The sequence below is a fragment of the Python bivittatus genome, unplaced genomic scaffold, assembly GCF_059951505.1.
Source record: "Python bivittatus isolate LINGU-HERP-01145 unplaced genomic scaffold, Pbiv_v1 ctg000210_np1212, whole genome shotgun sequence".
Taxonomy (NCBI): Eukaryota; Metazoa; Chordata; class Lepidosauria; order Squamata; family Pythonidae; genus Python; species Python bivittatus.
This window is the reverse complement of record NW_028277053.1, coordinates 10326130-10342036: the sequence shown is the minus strand read 5'-3', so window position 1 is coordinate 10342036 and position 15907 is coordinate 10326130. Positions and strand designations below refer to the sequence as shown.

The 15907-nt window shown below is 41.3% G+C and overlaps 1 protein-coding gene across 1 annotated transcript; it reads right to left on the bottom strand.

Annotated features, from left to right (window-relative positions):
* Positions 1 to 4062: 4062 nt before the first annotated feature.
* CCDC122 (coiled-coil domain containing 122) lies at positions 4063 to 13835 on the bottom strand. Its single transcript, XM_088139580.1, has 5 exons — positions 13701 to 13835; positions 12602 to 12717; positions 10535 to 10930; positions 8881 to 8997; positions 4063 to 4562 (listed from the first exon to the last, which is right to left on the bottom strand). Exons 1-5 carry the CDS (start codon positions 13708 to 13710, stop codon positions 4413 to 4415), a joined length of 789 nt encoding a protein of 262 aa, XP_087995706.1. The 5' UTR covers positions 13711 to 13835; the 3' UTR covers positions 4063 to 4412.
* Positions 13836 to 15907: the final 2072 nt, after the last annotated feature.

Sequence of the window (15907 nt, the reverse complement as noted above, 5' to 3'; positions counted from 1 at the left end):
TTTAAGAAAAAGATTGTAGCACCCTAAATAACTATGGTTATGAGTTTCCTTCCCCCAAATACACTTCTGCCATGATATGGTTTCAGGACCAATACTGAAATTATACTGGTTACTCTACGACAGTGTTGTCCAAACTTGGCCACTTTAAGATGAGTGGACTTCAACTCCCAGAATTCCCCAGCCAGCCATGCTGGCTGGGGAATTCTGGGAGTTGAAGTCCACTCATCTTAAAGTGGCCAAGTTTGGACAACACTGCTCTACGATGTTGACAATTAATAACCTTGATCTACATATCCTTAATGGAGCCTATTCTCAATGATCAACCCAAAGCATCTTCATTTAAGGTAAATGGAAAACCCAGAGAGCGATCCTTTTTATCTTGCGATGTCCTTGATGGGAAAAGGAGATCCCCTGATTCAGGCGTGGATGGACGGTTGCTCCTTCCGATAACAAAAGTAGGATCCTTGGGCAGAAGAAGACTTGAAGAAGAGAAGGTGTTGTGTTCTGATTTCTTTGGAGGCTTGCTTCTGTACCCAAAGCAACATCATTAAACTCCTAGGACCTCTCCGACTTATTCCCAGCTACCCATAGGGAATGGAAAGGATCTTGGGCTTTCGATGGTCTTTGCCATCATTGTCCCCACTTCTGGAATACTATCAACCCAGAGTTCAGATTGTCCACTGTACTCCTGGTATTTCATAAAGCCATGAAGACCTGTCTGTTTCTATAAGTTTTGGGGGCCTGAAGGATGGGTTAGGTTCTTCCCATAAGGAAATGTTTGATACTCATGTGCTTTTTTTCCCACATCAACTTTTTGTTTTGTTAGATGGCATATTTAGGTCTCCCAGTTCTACATACTATTGTTTATCTTCACTACTCACTATCTGGGAATGGTATGTTTTAATTCTGAATGTATTTTGAGCTGATCTAGGACCATAATAAACCAAACTAACTGAATTATCATTAGGATGATTTTGTATTTTTAACTTGATTAAAAGTGGGGTATTTGAGCCATGTTGACTGCAATGGCATATAAATCTAGTACTGAACAAAAAAAATTCACTCTCTAATAAGGGTGAAGATGAGCTATCACAACCTTGGTTTGACAAGGATTGTGCCAAGGCCAAAAAACCCTTTCGTTAAGGCATTTGAGACTCTAGGAAAGGGAACTCTAGCAACCTCTTATACTGATTAATTCCACTCAGTAATTAGAATAATGCATTGTTAAAAACTAAAAAGAGATAGACGCGAGGGAAGAATCCAGCCAACCCAAAGGATCAAACTTCCATTGTTCTGATGAACGGTTACAGTCTCGCCAGGGCATTGTGACAAATTCCGTGCAGATATTGTGGCTGATTCAACCCAGCTCAGTTTTTACACGACCTCCAATCTCATTTAAGGAGACAGACTAAAGGATTTGATTTTACAGCTGTTGTACACCAGATCTTTGGTTCCAAGTTATCACAACCCAGATGGGAAAACTACTAGTTTACACCAGCTGTATCTCTGCAACTTAACAATTCCCACAGAGGCGCAAAATCATGAGGAAAATGCAATATTGTACTGTATCTCATCTCTGCCGTGCTATATCAAAAAGAAAATGTAGGAAATTTCCAAATACAGAAAGAAGCTTTCCTTGTGGGTTCCAGAGCAGCAGAATCAGTAGATCATGCCCTCTTAAACTCAGTGCTTTATCTTGTTTTCACTGTCCTCTAATTGTCCCTTCTTTTCATCTTGTTCTGGTGACTCTAAAATGTCTTTTGCTTCCTCCTTATTGCTAGACTGTGTATAAAAGCAACTAAATCCTACGCGGTGGTTTGCAAAGCTAGAGAAGAAAGATATAAACCTGAGGCTAAGAGTTAAACTACAGACGTTTTAATTTCGAGACTTTGCATTTATGTGTATTTGTATTTCTGATTTTATTTCTCTTTTTGATCTGGTTTTCTGTATTCTGGTCTGTGCCTGAACTGCTGATATATTAGTACCAAGCGATGTGGCATCTTTTCCTTGAGGAACCAGCGAGGGATCAAAGGCGAGGAACCACTGATGAATGAGGGGAATCACAACATAAATCCTCTTCCGTTCACATGGGCAAAGAGATGGGCAAAGGGCGGGGCTGTCAGATGTAGGTTACCAGAAGGCCCCATGGAGGGCAGCAGATTTCAAGTTTGTAAAAGTTATACATCTTTGCCGCCATCTTGTATTTACAGCCACATCTGGTAGCCCTCATGAAGAGTGCTTCTCCTGGGCTAGATATTGCAGGAGGAGAGCTGTGTTAGTCTATGGCAGGGGTTCCCAACCTGGGGTGCCTGCACCCCCAGAGCGTGCGAGATGGAATTTCAGGGGGTGCAACAATTTTATGCACTGAGTTAAAAGCTTTTTTCTTTTTTAAGTTCAATCTGTTCACCTGCATTAGAAATTAGACTTCTTCATCTTCAAATGTGATATTACTTTTGTAGGGGGTGCAAACATTAATCCAACATTTCCTAGGGGTGCGGGGCCTAGAAAAGGTTGGGAACCACTGGTCTATGATGGAAAAAAAATCAAGAGGAATCTGGTAGCCCTCTTTTTGACTAACAACTTTTATTAAAAGGCAAAAGGGTTTAAATTAGGGTGAGGTGGGGTGGGAAGGGGAAGGAGAGGAAGATCATCCCAATTTAAATCCTATATTGGTCTAGACACTCCATGCACCTGATGAAGGGAGCTGCAGCTCACGAAAGGTGATGTCTTTTAATAAAAGTTGTTAATTGGAAAAGGGGCTGCCAGACTCCTGATTTCTTCTCAAAGGCATTTGACAAATGCATTATGCAAAGAGGAACCAGGAAAAGTCCACGTGATAGATCTCTCTTTCGGTCTTACCTGCTCTTCATGAGGTACAGTAAGATGTGCTCCGTGTAACGCATCACCAAATGTCTGGGTCTCCTCTTTCCTTCTTTCATCCAAAATTATCCTTCCTGGCAGGTTCTCCCTGCCCTGCAGAATCCGCAGGTAGGAGATCCTCTGTTTTCCATTGCTTTGCTTCTCCCCACTAACCTGCAAAGCCATTCCCAGCACGATCCTCTGCAACCACCTTCTTCTCCTCAGTTAACGCCGCAATTTTTTTTTCCTCCCAGGCTCTCTGTGACAATCACCACTTCCAAGTGCAGTCGCCTTGTACTTTATTAAACCACTAAACTCTGTAAACTGAAATATGAAAAAGAACACCAGAGTACAGGGGTGGGGGATAGAAAGTAGGTTCGGTGAGGAAAACTGCTTCTCCAACAATTTGTGAATTGCTGAAACATTAAACGGGGAATTGTGTGATCAATAACAAGAGAACGTATGCAAAAAAAAACACATTTTAAGCCAGAACTTATTTGAATATGAAGCGTACAGTCCATGTAGTCTTCTTTTCATAGTGGAATAGCAAAGACATGGGTCAAACCAACATGGATTTTGAAAAGGAAACAGGAACTGCAGAGGGTTTAGTTTTACTGGAATCTCATGCTTTTTTTTTTTTTTTTCCAGATAAGGCCTTTCTGCTGCTTTGGTTTTATTTTGCTTTGAATTTGCTGGGGGGCTACTTTGAACCAAAGGACTGGCCAAGTGATGCTGAACCTGCTCTTTCTGCGTTAAAAATTACGAAATTCCCCACCAACCCACATCTTTCCTTTCCATTCTGTAACATCAACCATTTATTGACCTTCAAAAAAAGTTGAAGATATTCAAGGGCCCTTGGGGGCATGTAAAATATAATGATGCCCCCCTCTTTAGTTATTTTTGCTAAGGTGCTGTTGAAGTTAAGAATGCTTCAAACCGCAATGTGTTAAATCATGTTTTCATCCTGGAAGAAAACACTTCTCTCCCAACACAGCTTATCTTATTAAATGATTAAACATTGTGACTTTCAGGATGTTTCAGTTTCAAATTAGGCATAGTTTAGTGCAGTGTCTCTCAACCTTGGTGAGTTTAAGATGGGTGGACTTCAACTCCCAGAATTCCCCAGCCAGCATGGCTGGCTGGGGAATTCTGGGAGTTGAAGTCCACCCATCTTAAACTCGCCAAGGTTGAGAAACACTGGTTTAGTGTGTCATAAAATTAACATTGGATCAACTCTAGCATGTGCCTCCTTAGATCACTCTTGCAAGGTCTAACAGAAGTGAGCAAAACCTAAAAATCAGAACAGCAGCAAATGAAAGAGCATCTGGCTGTGTTAACATCTTTCCTCCAGCTTTATATATCATAAATTCACTTTTGCATCAGCCATAAATGCCATTTGTTACTAGAATATAATTGCAGCTAGGGGAAAAAAAACACAGTTGCAAAGATAATGCAGATAGGAAAGACAAAAGTTGGATGAATGAAAACTAGAACATGAAACATTAACAGGTTGTTTTTTTGAAAGGAGGAGCTGATCTCCTCGACTGAGTTTATTACTCCGTGGTTTGGAGGAGCTTCCGTAACTCCTCTAATTCTTCTTCCAGCCGCTGCTTTTTCCAAAGCCCCCGGCTTTTGTCCGACTCCAGTTTGTTAATTTGACAACGCAGCCGTTTTTGAACAGCTTTGCACCTCTTATTTTGCAGCTGTTAACAGAAAGAATAAAATTACAGTACTGAGAAATGCGTGCGTGATCAGAGGTGAGTAGACAATATTGCGATTTCGAGACTGTCAGACTCCAGCACGGTACAGCTTTCCTACAGGAGGAGTTTGAATAAGCCCGCTGAACACATCTGAGTAAATACGCACTGAATATTTTGGAAAGGAATTAAAATGAGAATTAAAATGGAATGTTAATGAAATTTACAATATCATCCAGTGTATATCTGCTCAGAAGCACTGTGCATGATACTGATTTCAAATAGATTTTTTTCCAGGTTAGCAGGGCACATGGAACGTTACACAAACCTTCTTCTCTGCATGTCAAGCCAGCTTCCTCTGCTGTAACGTTCCATGTGCCGTATTTACATTACAGGTAAAATAATGTCAGCCCTTCAAGGTAGACCAGATTAGGATACCAGAGTCATGCAGACTAATATTACTTTTATTTTTTTTATTTTTTTTTAAATCTGCACTCAGTCGTTACCGACTCTGCAGTGACTGCTTGGACGAGTCCTTGCAGTTTTCAAGGCAAGGTGTTTCGGAAGTGGTTTGCCAGAGCCTCCTTCCTAGAGCAGAGCCCAGGTGGCGAGCGCAGGAGGCAGGTTTCCATTGCTTCGCGCCTTTTTCGGGCGTGCGCGGCTTCCGCATTACCGGCAACTGCTCCGGTCTTCTTTGCAAGGCGCCGCCAGCATTTTTCCTCCCACCGGGGTGAGAGTCCCCATTTATCTACTCACATAAGTTTTCGATCTGTTGGGTTGGTTGCTGGGGAGGAAGCAGGAGCTCACCCTGCTGCGCGAAGGCTGGGCTCGAACCGCTGAAGCGTTGACCATTTCTGGCCGGCAACTTTCAGTGTCATTAAGCCGCTGCACCACCACATCCCTATCTTATTATTCCCTATCTTATTATAGTATATAGTATAGTATATAGTATAGTATAATAATAATATATATATATATATATATATATATATATATATATATATATTATTATAGGGACCTTATTAATCCCTATCTTATTATAAAGGTAACAGAATCTTGCAAGTCTGAATGTGCCTCCCCCTGCCTTCCCTTTATCTTTGTGAAAACTAGGGAGGGTCTTGTCTGAGGCGTTTTCTCAGGTTACACTTCTGCCCTGGATTCAAGTTTCTTTTATCTGACCATTGTTTTGGTAGAGCTCTTCCTCCTGTCCCTCAAGGCCATTCCCGCTATTCACTACAAATAAGACGGTGTCTTGACAAAGCCTTTGAGCCGTTTTGTTTGTGAACAGAGCTTGAACATGCCCAGTATCTCAAGAAAAGTTACATTTTAGAATATATAGGACTGAAGCTGTAAAAGGCTGATGACAGCTAACAGGTGTCAAAAAAGTCAAGATGCAGCCACAGCAATGCTATTGAAGCCTTACTCCTTTGTTACATGCACTGCATACATGATGCACATAAAAAAGGAGTGGAGCTTCTGTCATACAGTCATAACTATCGTTTTGACCTTTTTTACACCCCAACCGCTAAACTGAAACATTGAAATGGTGGTAGGAGACCTGGCTGAAAGAAAAGGAGGATTAAAATGGAGAAAGTATGGCTATAATCCAAGGAACAGATACTCCATCTAACCACTCACCAGTTTTGAATGCTGCATGTAAGGAAAGTGCTCAGCCAAAAAGATTCTTTTTCCCAAATATATCAAATGTGAGTGTGGTCTTGTAGGGTTTCTGTGATTTGGAGTTATTTATGTGTGTAAGAGCAAAAGGCCAGTACAAGCAGATGGAGACTCAATTAATTTTACAATTTTAAAAAGATAATTAATATAAATTCATCTGATTTGTATCAATTTAGGTTTTTAAACAGTCAATCAAGAATGTTAACAGAGGGTTAACCCATTCTTCAGCTGCTAAACAGAGGCAAAGTCCAAGAATGGCCCTACACAAGGGGTTTCTTTGTTTTTTTGGTCCTCCTTTCTCTTTGGAGTAACAGAAAAGGAAGGAATAAAAGAAGAAATGGGGTAGAATGAATGACCCCTTTCCAACTCTATCCACAAGGTCGCCAACTCTGATTGGCCCACCCAGAACTTTTTCAAAATTATTTCTACTTCAAATCAGGAAAAAGAAAATTGGGAGAAAGCAACAGCTTCTCAAACACGTTGGCAGCAGTTCAGATGCAGTTAAAGGTGGTTGTTCCCCCTCTGAGTGGGCCATCAGTGATCAAGCACTGCCAGCACAAAACCCAACCCTTAGATAATGGCACTCAGCAGAAGGGTCTCTTTAGAAGTATCCTTAAAACCAAGACCATCCCTTGAAAGCATCATTAGAGTTTACCCTTCCTTTCTCAGCTTTGGGTCACCCTATAAGTTATGCCTATACTGCCATTTATAATCCAAGAATGCTGGAATAGGTCGAGATATGCTCGCTGCCTAGACACTATTATGATAGACTCCTCTTGGATTTATACCCCACCTTTCAACTCAAGTGAATTATCAAGGCAGCCAACAAAAGGTTGTAACCCCCCCCAAGGCGATAAAATGTAAATTAAAATTTAATCTAACATTGATTAAGAATAAAAAACCTGCTGAAAGTGATACAACTTTACAGATTTTGCTCAGTACTGAAAAAGCGAAGCCACGTGGAGCTAGTAAGTGGGTAAGTGGCAATGCGTGGGAACCAGGGAGGAGAAACCTTCTTTCACATGCCAGATAAGCAAATCTCAGGACATCTTTAGAAAGATTTCTCCTGCAGATCTTCACAGCTAGAAAGATTTGAGAAGAGAAAAGATGGTCCTCAGATAGCCAGTGCAAATGTCAACATCTTAGATCATGTCCTTCCTGTAAAGCAGGGGGCAGACGTGGTCAGGAGGGCCTTTGCTCAACTTCGTGTTGCACGCCAGTTATGCCCTTTCCTCCAGTCAGTCACTCATGCCCTAGTCCTCTCCTATATAGACTACTGCAATGCGCTCTACATGGGGCTACCCTTGAAGAGTATCCAGAAGTTACAGCTGGTGCAAAATGTGGCCGCGCAGGCAATTTTGGGTGCCCCAAGGATGGCACATATAACACTTTTACTGCAGGAGCTGCACTGGGTGCCAGTCTGCTTCCAGGTCCAATTCAAGGTGTTGGTTATTACCTTTAAAGCCCTACATGGCATGGGACCAGGTTACCTGAGGGACCATCTCATCTCCATTACGTCGGCCCGTCCCACCCGGTCAGGCAGAGAAGGCGTGTTGCAGGCCCCGTCCACAAAAGAATGTCGACTGGCGGGGCCCAGGAGGAGAGCTTTCTCTGCCATTGTCCCCCCATGGAACACTCTTCCCCCAGAGGTAAGGCAGGCCCCACTCTCCCGGCCTTCCAAAAAGGGCTGAAGACCTGCTCTGCCAACTCACGTGGGGTGTGAGGAGGGGTAAGCAACCCTGTGGGTGGCTGGCACCTTGAAGATGCTTCCTGAGACTAATAACTCCTAGTTAACATTTTCTTGGAAGATATTTATTGTTTATACAGGAAGTTTTGCTGTAATGTATTTTAATTAATGAAGGGGGACACGGTGGCGCAGCGGCTTAATGACGCTGAAAGTTGCCGGCCAGAAATGGTCGACGCTTCAGCAGTTCGAGTCCAGCCTTCGCGTTAACAGGGTGAGCTCCTGCTTCCTCCCCAGTTCTTGTCAACCCAACAGGTCGAAAACTCACGTGAGTAGATAAATGGGGACTCTCACTCCGGTGGGAGGAAAAATGCTGGCGGCGCCTTGCAAAAAAGGAGTCGGGAGCAATTGCCGGTAAGTGTGAAAAACCGTGCACGCCCAAAAAGGGCGCGAAGCAACGGAAACCCCGCCTCCTGCGCTCGCCAGCTGGGCTCTGCTCTAGGAAGGAGGCTTTGGCAAACCACTTCCGAAACAATTGCCTTGAAAACTGCAAGGACTCGTCCAAGCAGTCACTGCAGGGTCAGCAATGACTGAGTGCAGACCAAAAAAATTTTTTTTTAATTAATATTTATTCTATTTTAATTAATATTTATTCTTTGTACCGTAAACCGCCCAGAGTTGCTCTGCAGTGAGATGGGCAGTGACAAATTTGAAAAATAAATAAATAAATAAATAAATAAATAAATAAATCTGCCAACCAGTGCAGGCATGATATGATCCGATATAAATTATATGTGTTATCATTTCATATTGTGATAAAATTAAGTAATGTCTTTTATATTTGTGCAGTGAGGACACTGCAGTCTTATGGATGCCTTTTAAAAATTATTCAGAAATGGATACATTTAAAAGTGCTTCTTAAAAAATAGATGAGACACAATAATTATAGAGCTGAAAGCTCACCTCAATTTCTTTCTGAAGCTTAGCATGCCTGCTTTTTTCATCTTGAATGGCATTCTCCTTTTTGCTGACAGCCTCTTCCAATACCTTTATTTCACTTTGCAAACATGAGATTTCATCCTACGCAGAGATGCATATAAGGGAATAGAGAGATACAGTAAAATAAATTGGATAATGTTTGGGGAGAGGACATGATATAAAAGCAGCAATATTCATATTGGTTAAAATGGAAATTATCTCAGAAAACTTAAAGCTCCCTGTTATATTTTTATTAGCACCAACTGGGAACTAAAGACTAAATTATTCTAAACTGAGGTTTGGGGAAATGGGTCTATTTAAACATGGAAGAGAAAAAGGGGGCAAGTAGGGAAAGACTGGACTCTTTTGAAAGTCCAAAACACAGCCCAAGCCTGTTTTCTATTGTACAGAATATACAATAACTTCTGATGATGTTGTCTAGTTGGGTAATGAAACGTCTGCAAGCAAACAGAGAGCACCAAGGCCTCCATATAGAATAATGGTTTTAAGATGCAGGAAGGCAAAGTCTACTGAATGTTAGAGGAAAAAAGACTTGCTAACAGTAAGAATAATTCAACAGCAGAACCAGGTGCCAGAGAAGAGAGGGACACATACTGAAGCAGAGGCTGGACAACCATCCACGTACGGTAACTTTAATTTGGATTCCTGTCCTGAGCTGGTCTTACGTGAGCCCTGCCAACTCTTACAATTCTATGAAAGTTAAAACAGAGGAATAACAGAGAGGGAAAAACGGAACAATTTCAAATGTTTTGTTAATTAAGGTATTGCTTCAATTTGTCAATTTCAAAGCATTTCAGAAGTTTTTCCTTGCTCTCTCCCTCCACCAATGGGTCTCATTTTCTCCTTCCTTGTTGTTTTGGACTCTAGTTAAAGGGGTAAATGTGCTGCGACTTTTGCTAGTTCTACAACACTCATTATCTGAGGCTCCCCACCACTGGCCTTCACTGGGGAGCAGTCGTAAATATGATGCTAAAAGTTATTATTCACAATACGCTGGGATGCTCGACAGGATTTTAAAAATCCTTGCTTTGTAAGGAAGAAACATGGCAGTACAAAAAGATTCAACATCTTCATTGCTTCTGTATGGATGAATATCATTGCAGAAGCCCAAGGAAGAGTTACGTCTTTTCCAGAGATCTGGCCAAGTTTAAAAAAAAAAAAATCATAATCATTGTCTACTTATTGTGCAAGGTCACTCTTATCCCCAGAGATCACCTCTTCACATTTGGCTTGGGTTTGTGTGTGTGTGTGTGTGTGTGTGTGTGTGTGTAAAAAACAATCCTGTGAGTAGGTTGGATTGAGAAAGGGTGCTTGGCCCAAAATCATAAGTGAAACGTAGCCTGCAAGGAAAGTTATCCAAATAAAGTGAATTTGAATGGCAGCCTGGGAGCATGAAGAAGGGCTCCCAGCAAACATATGAATTATTGGAAAAGCTCTCAAGAAATGCCCCCCCCCTCACTGATTTAGCTGATTTCAGACCCTGGAATTCTGCAGTCTGAAGCAGCTCGTAAGTCAGTTGCAAATGTGCAGAAGAATTTACTTTCCTTATTCCTTTAAAGAAATTAAGAACAGATTTGGTGAGAAAGGCAAAACAGTTGAAAAGGCAAGTTAATCAGACCTGGAGTTGGCCAACAGTATCATCTGCTTTCTCAAGAGAAGCCAGTAGGTCTTCCTTCTGAATCATCATCTGCTGGACCGTGGCTCTTTTCTTCGTGAGCTCCACTATGAATGGCAATGTGGTTTCTGCTTCCTCAAATCGGTTTCGGTGAGCAGCCATTTTCTCATAGTAAGCACGGTTTCTTAAGACCATCATTTTAAATTCTTCTTGTAGAGCTTCATTGTCATGGGTCAGCTTTACGTTCTCAGCATGCAAGGCTGCAATTTGAGCCTCCAGATCTTCATAGTGAGATTTGCTTGTTGCTATGTCTTTCTCCCAGAAATATATTTGTCTTTCAATTTCCTTTCTATTCGATAGAACAGAGTTCCTCTGTATCTCAAGTTCCTGAAGCTGAGCCTACAGAAAAATATCACAGGGTAAACCAATTCATACACAAAACAGTAAAACATTTTAAGTTACTCACAAAAACTATACATGACATGGATGGATGATGTTTACTCTAGCAAGCATTGTATTTATCTGAAACAGATCAAAACTATGAAATCATCAGTATTATCAGACAGAAGAATCAAGGCACCATCTAACCCACAATGGCTGTGTTTACACAAAATGCTTAATTGTGTTAGGTATAAAGATGTAGCTTTGCACAAGCTTGTTCTGTGGTTCACCATGTTGCCCAAACCCAGTCTGCTGGGTCAGTTTATGGTTTAATATATTGTATGAACCCAGAAAGTTAACACTGAAAATGACTTCAGTGACTCAGTTACTTAAAGTGCAGAGATATTACACTGGCACACTGGTTTTCTCCATTTCATCAGTTTATACGGCTATAGAATCTGGACCAGCAGGAAGGTGGACTGACTTTGAATTGTGGTGCTGGAGAACATTGTTGAGAATACTTTGGATTGCCAGAAAATAACAAATTATTCAGTATTTGATCAAGTAAAACCACACTGCTCACTAGAAGGACTAACAATGAAGCTAAGGCTTCGGTATTAGATATTTTGGACACACCGTGCAAAGAGAAGATACTTTGGAGAAGACCTGATGCTCGTAAAAATGAAAGGCAATCAGAAAAGAAAAATAGGTGGCTAGATATTGCCATTGATGTCACAAACAGGTACTAACAAGAACTCCGAGACACGGTTCCTGGCAGACAGTCTTGACAAAATGATGTCCATAGGGTCACAAAGAGTCAGAAGTGGCTGAACAACAACCAGGTTGAGGATATGGTGAGAATGCAAACCTATTGGACCATTACAAGGAAGGGTAAATGCTCACCAGATATCATAGCAATCACATCTGGGCTCAACTCTCACTCCAAAAACCATCTCTCTCTGAGGGATTTTCTAACAAACACTAGGTATCCACCACTAGTGGAGGTAGCGGAAGAGCCTTCCAAAATCTGGAAAAGGAGCATGATCTCCTTGGGGAGAGCCATTATACACTGCACAGTGCTTACTAAGACAATAAATCAAAGAGGGAGAAATAGAATGAAATGCACATGCCACACTCACTCACTAAATTGGGGTAAATCTAGCAGGTTTAGCTCAGATCTTACACACTGTTCATTTTTCTAAGGTCTAAGCAAGGAAGACAATGGTCTGGCATCTTTAATGGCCCACAAGTGGGAACTCGGGGACCCCTCTCTGCTTGACCTTCAGAGAGGAGCATGCATGGAGGGCAAAGGGGAAGCAGGGCAATGCCACCAGATGTGCTGGAGACTAAGACCACTCAAGGTCAGCACTCCCAAGGCTTGGGGAGCTGGAAGGGAGGAATCTACCCCCTGGCATTGCCCTAGGCCCCTAGCCCAAAGAGGCAGCCCCCCTCTAGGAAGTGCTTAATGCTGAGGTTGTGTCTTCCAAGATTCTCCTGCTTCTTCTTCTGCTGGAGTCCAAGAAGAGGCTCCCTCTGAAGCCAGAAGTTCTTTTGTTCCTGACGTTGCCATTGAAGGCACTTAATGAGACTTGTCCTCTTGACTAGAAGACCCTCTCAAAGCCAGACTAGAATCAGTCGGTCAGACCGGTACTTTCTCTACCAGACTGTAAAGTCTTTTTAAAATATTACCTGCAGTTGCCTGAGAACTTTGTTGCTCTTTTCTATCGCAGAAGCCCGAATATTTTGTTGCTCGGCTATTTGCTTCACCATGTCAGTGATTCCTGATGAATCAGAGTCTGCCATGACTGGAAAAGAGCATAGCGTTGAGGAAAAAGAAAAGTTAGGAAGTAATTTTATGGGACGTCCACACAGCCATCCGTTCTACCCCCCAGTTCTCAGAAGCAATTTGAAGACGTCCTGTGGTCATCTTCAATGCAACTGGTCCTTAGAATGCTAAGACTGCTGCAAATGAGCCAGTCAGCATTCACTCTAAACAGAGAATGAAGGAAAATAGCATTTAAGCAGCTGGAGGGTATAGAGGAATGTGGAAATAACCTCAAAGAAGTTTATTTATATATGTAGCAGTGTTTCTCAACCTTGGCAACTTTAAGTTGTCTGGACTTCAACTCCCAGAATTCCCCAACCAACATGGCTGGCTGGGGAATTCTGGGAGTTGAAGTTCAGACATCTAAAAGTTGCCAAGGTTGAGAAGCACCACTTTAACTCTTGGGAGGCTATATATGCAGATATATGCAGATATCAAAGTTGCCAAGGTTGAGAAACACTGGTATGTAGGAACAGTTAAGGCAAAACGAGACAACTCGTTGCTGCAAAAGCAGAATGCATGAGAAGTAAAGTCAGAGTAATCCCATTTTGAATCTGCTTACATAGAGTGCAGAGGAAATGACCTTGAAGGACATACAATCACAGTGATGCAACTGCTTTTTTAAATGTTAAATATTAGCTTGGCTCTAAGCCCGTGGGCGACTTTGGGCCGGTCTCTCTCAGCCCCAGGAAGGAGGAGGCAAGGGCAAACCACTTCTGAAAATCTTGCCAAGAAAACTGCAGGGACTTGTCCAGGCAGTCACCAGGAGCCAACACTGACTCAAAGCCACAAAATTAAATTCCCTCCACTAGTTGCATTCTTGAAAAATTTGTAGAGGGGGGGACAAATCCCTCTATGAATTTCTTTAAATTCACTTATTTTAAGATCGTTGCTTGGGAACAGCTAAGGTAGAAGGTAGACAGTAGATGTAAATCTTCTTTATTTCGTTGGTTTATACCTTACCTTTCAACATGAGCAAGTACTCGAGGTACAGTAGCTAATAGCAAAAAGAAAAGAAAAAAAAATCAGAATAAAGTTAAATGGTAGGTGTAGAGGAATGCAGAAATACTCTTGACAAAGGTACGCAGGATTAGTTAAGGAAAATAAAAGACAACTCAGTCCTGAGAAAGTGGAAAATGTGAGGCAGAAACTCAAAATAACCCTGCCTTGATTTTGTTTGGAATAAGAGAGGGCAGAGAGAAATGTTGGCAGGCTTTCAAGATTGTGTTACCACACCCTGGGACAACGAGGTTGCACTCCTGGAATCCTTGCATGAGTCAACTAAAACTAAGGCTAAAATCAATGAATAATGAAAAGCCCAGCAAAAGAGACGCAGAAAATCTGACAGATTTTCTGGACACTTACAGAGAGAACGATGGGGTTAGGAGCAATTCCCAAGGGAACGTGTTCAGTGCAGAAAACAGCCTTCTTCACTGTAAGAACCAGATTCATCACGAAGAATCTGAGGCTCTGAGCCTTTACAGCTTTCAAAGTTAATATTAGTAAATTCAGTTATGCCTAATTAACAACTAGCAACCAGGCAGGTCTTTCTTGGAGTCCAAGTCATTAATTAATTTATTTAAGAATTTTAAAGTGTTATCTACAGGCAAATGTTTTTTCCCCTATTTCTTAGAAATAGCACATTATTTAAAAAAAAAAAAGTTGTAAGCTTTAATTTCTTCACTGTTTAATTATATGTCCCAAGTTTTATTGTATAGACTACAACTTTGAGAAATACAAGAAGTGTGCTTTTCTTATACTGTTCACACTGGTGTTTTTTTCCCATTCTGTTCAACCACGTTTCCGTGAAAAACATGCACCGAGTGTAATCCCATCGCCCCTAAGAGAACATTTAAAGATCTGCTGGGTCTTGTGGAGTTCCTTCTGTCAGGATGGCGATGTGGTTCTGAGTTCAGAGGGCTGCAATTTAGCAATGGATCGTCCATCCACGTCCCAGTTCACTGGCTCCAAAATGGAGAATTCCCAAAAGTTCCTTGCAAGGGACAGGACCCAAGGCAGGAGAACAATTCAGGAGTATTCCTGGCTAGCCTTAATCTTTTGCGTTCACTGGGGTTTTTTCCTCTTACACTACAAATCTGAAAAAATCAACTATTTTGTCCTATGTTGCATCAAATTGCTCTTTAAGACACTTAATTAAAACAGGTCCAAATCTTACATATGCCTTTGTTTTTATAATATTATTCCTCTACAGTACTTAAATTTCCATACAAGAATATGTTAACTACAGAACTTAAGATACAATTCTGTCTCCATACTGCTGTGCCTTTTTATATTTTATGCGGCTGTTAAAATTCTTTTAAAGTTCTTTTTCCTTTTTCGTTCTTAATCACAATTCTGTTCAGTCACTTTCTCCAGAAATTATAAAATGCCTCCCCTTTCTTTCAATTCTCTGCCATCTCTTATATTATGTTGCTCCCATCTTTCTATGCAAAATAAATTCCATTGTTCACTAGTTTGTGCTATAATATTTTCTTTAAACCTAAAGAACTAGCTAAACGAGCTAAAATGTTATATATTATGCCCACATGCACCCTTGCATACCATTTACATGGGTACACTCAACGCAAAAGACACTTTGGAAAAGCTACAGATCCTCAAATCCTGGAAACAATTACATTTCTCAGGGATCAATAGAAATTCTTAGCACTCAGCTTCCTGAATTGATTTATGTCTATTATTCTGTCTTTCAGAAACTGTCTGAAATACGTTCTTAGAGAAACTGCAGACTTCATGATAGAGTGCTATAAATTTGCAAATTTTTCTTTGCATTATATCCTCGTGTGAAAATAATTCCACGACAGTAGAAGTGGCAAGGCCTCACTGTACCCTGGAAAACGTACTAGTAAAAATATCTGGATTTCCAAATTCTAAAAGCAGGCCTTGAGATGCGCAAAGTATCACCAAATCGTGACATGGGTTTCAGGTAGAGGAAAATGAGAACCCAGGCATTGCAGAGGCAGAAAAAGTTCTCCTCGATTTTTTAAAAGAGGAAATTTGACCAACCAAGTTGTCAGAACTTCAGTTCGACCCGTCCGCCGGCGAGGAGGGCCAAAGCAATTGACTTGCTCTTTCCAGGATTAATGTTACTTTCTCTTTTCATATGATTGATGCATATTCTGAATCGCTAAAACGGAGCCTGTCATTAGGGA

Coding starts and splice junctions, on each gene's coding strand:
- CCDC122 (XM_088139580.1), bottom strand. Junction 8,998..10,534: donor ATACTGTTGGCCAACTCCAG/GTCTGATTAACT, acceptor ATCTCTGCGTAG/GATGAAATCTCATGTTTGCA. Junction 4,563..8,880: donor AGCTTCAGAAAGAAATTGAG/GTGAGCTTTCAG, acceptor TTCTGTTAACAG/CTGCAAAATAAGAGGTGCAA.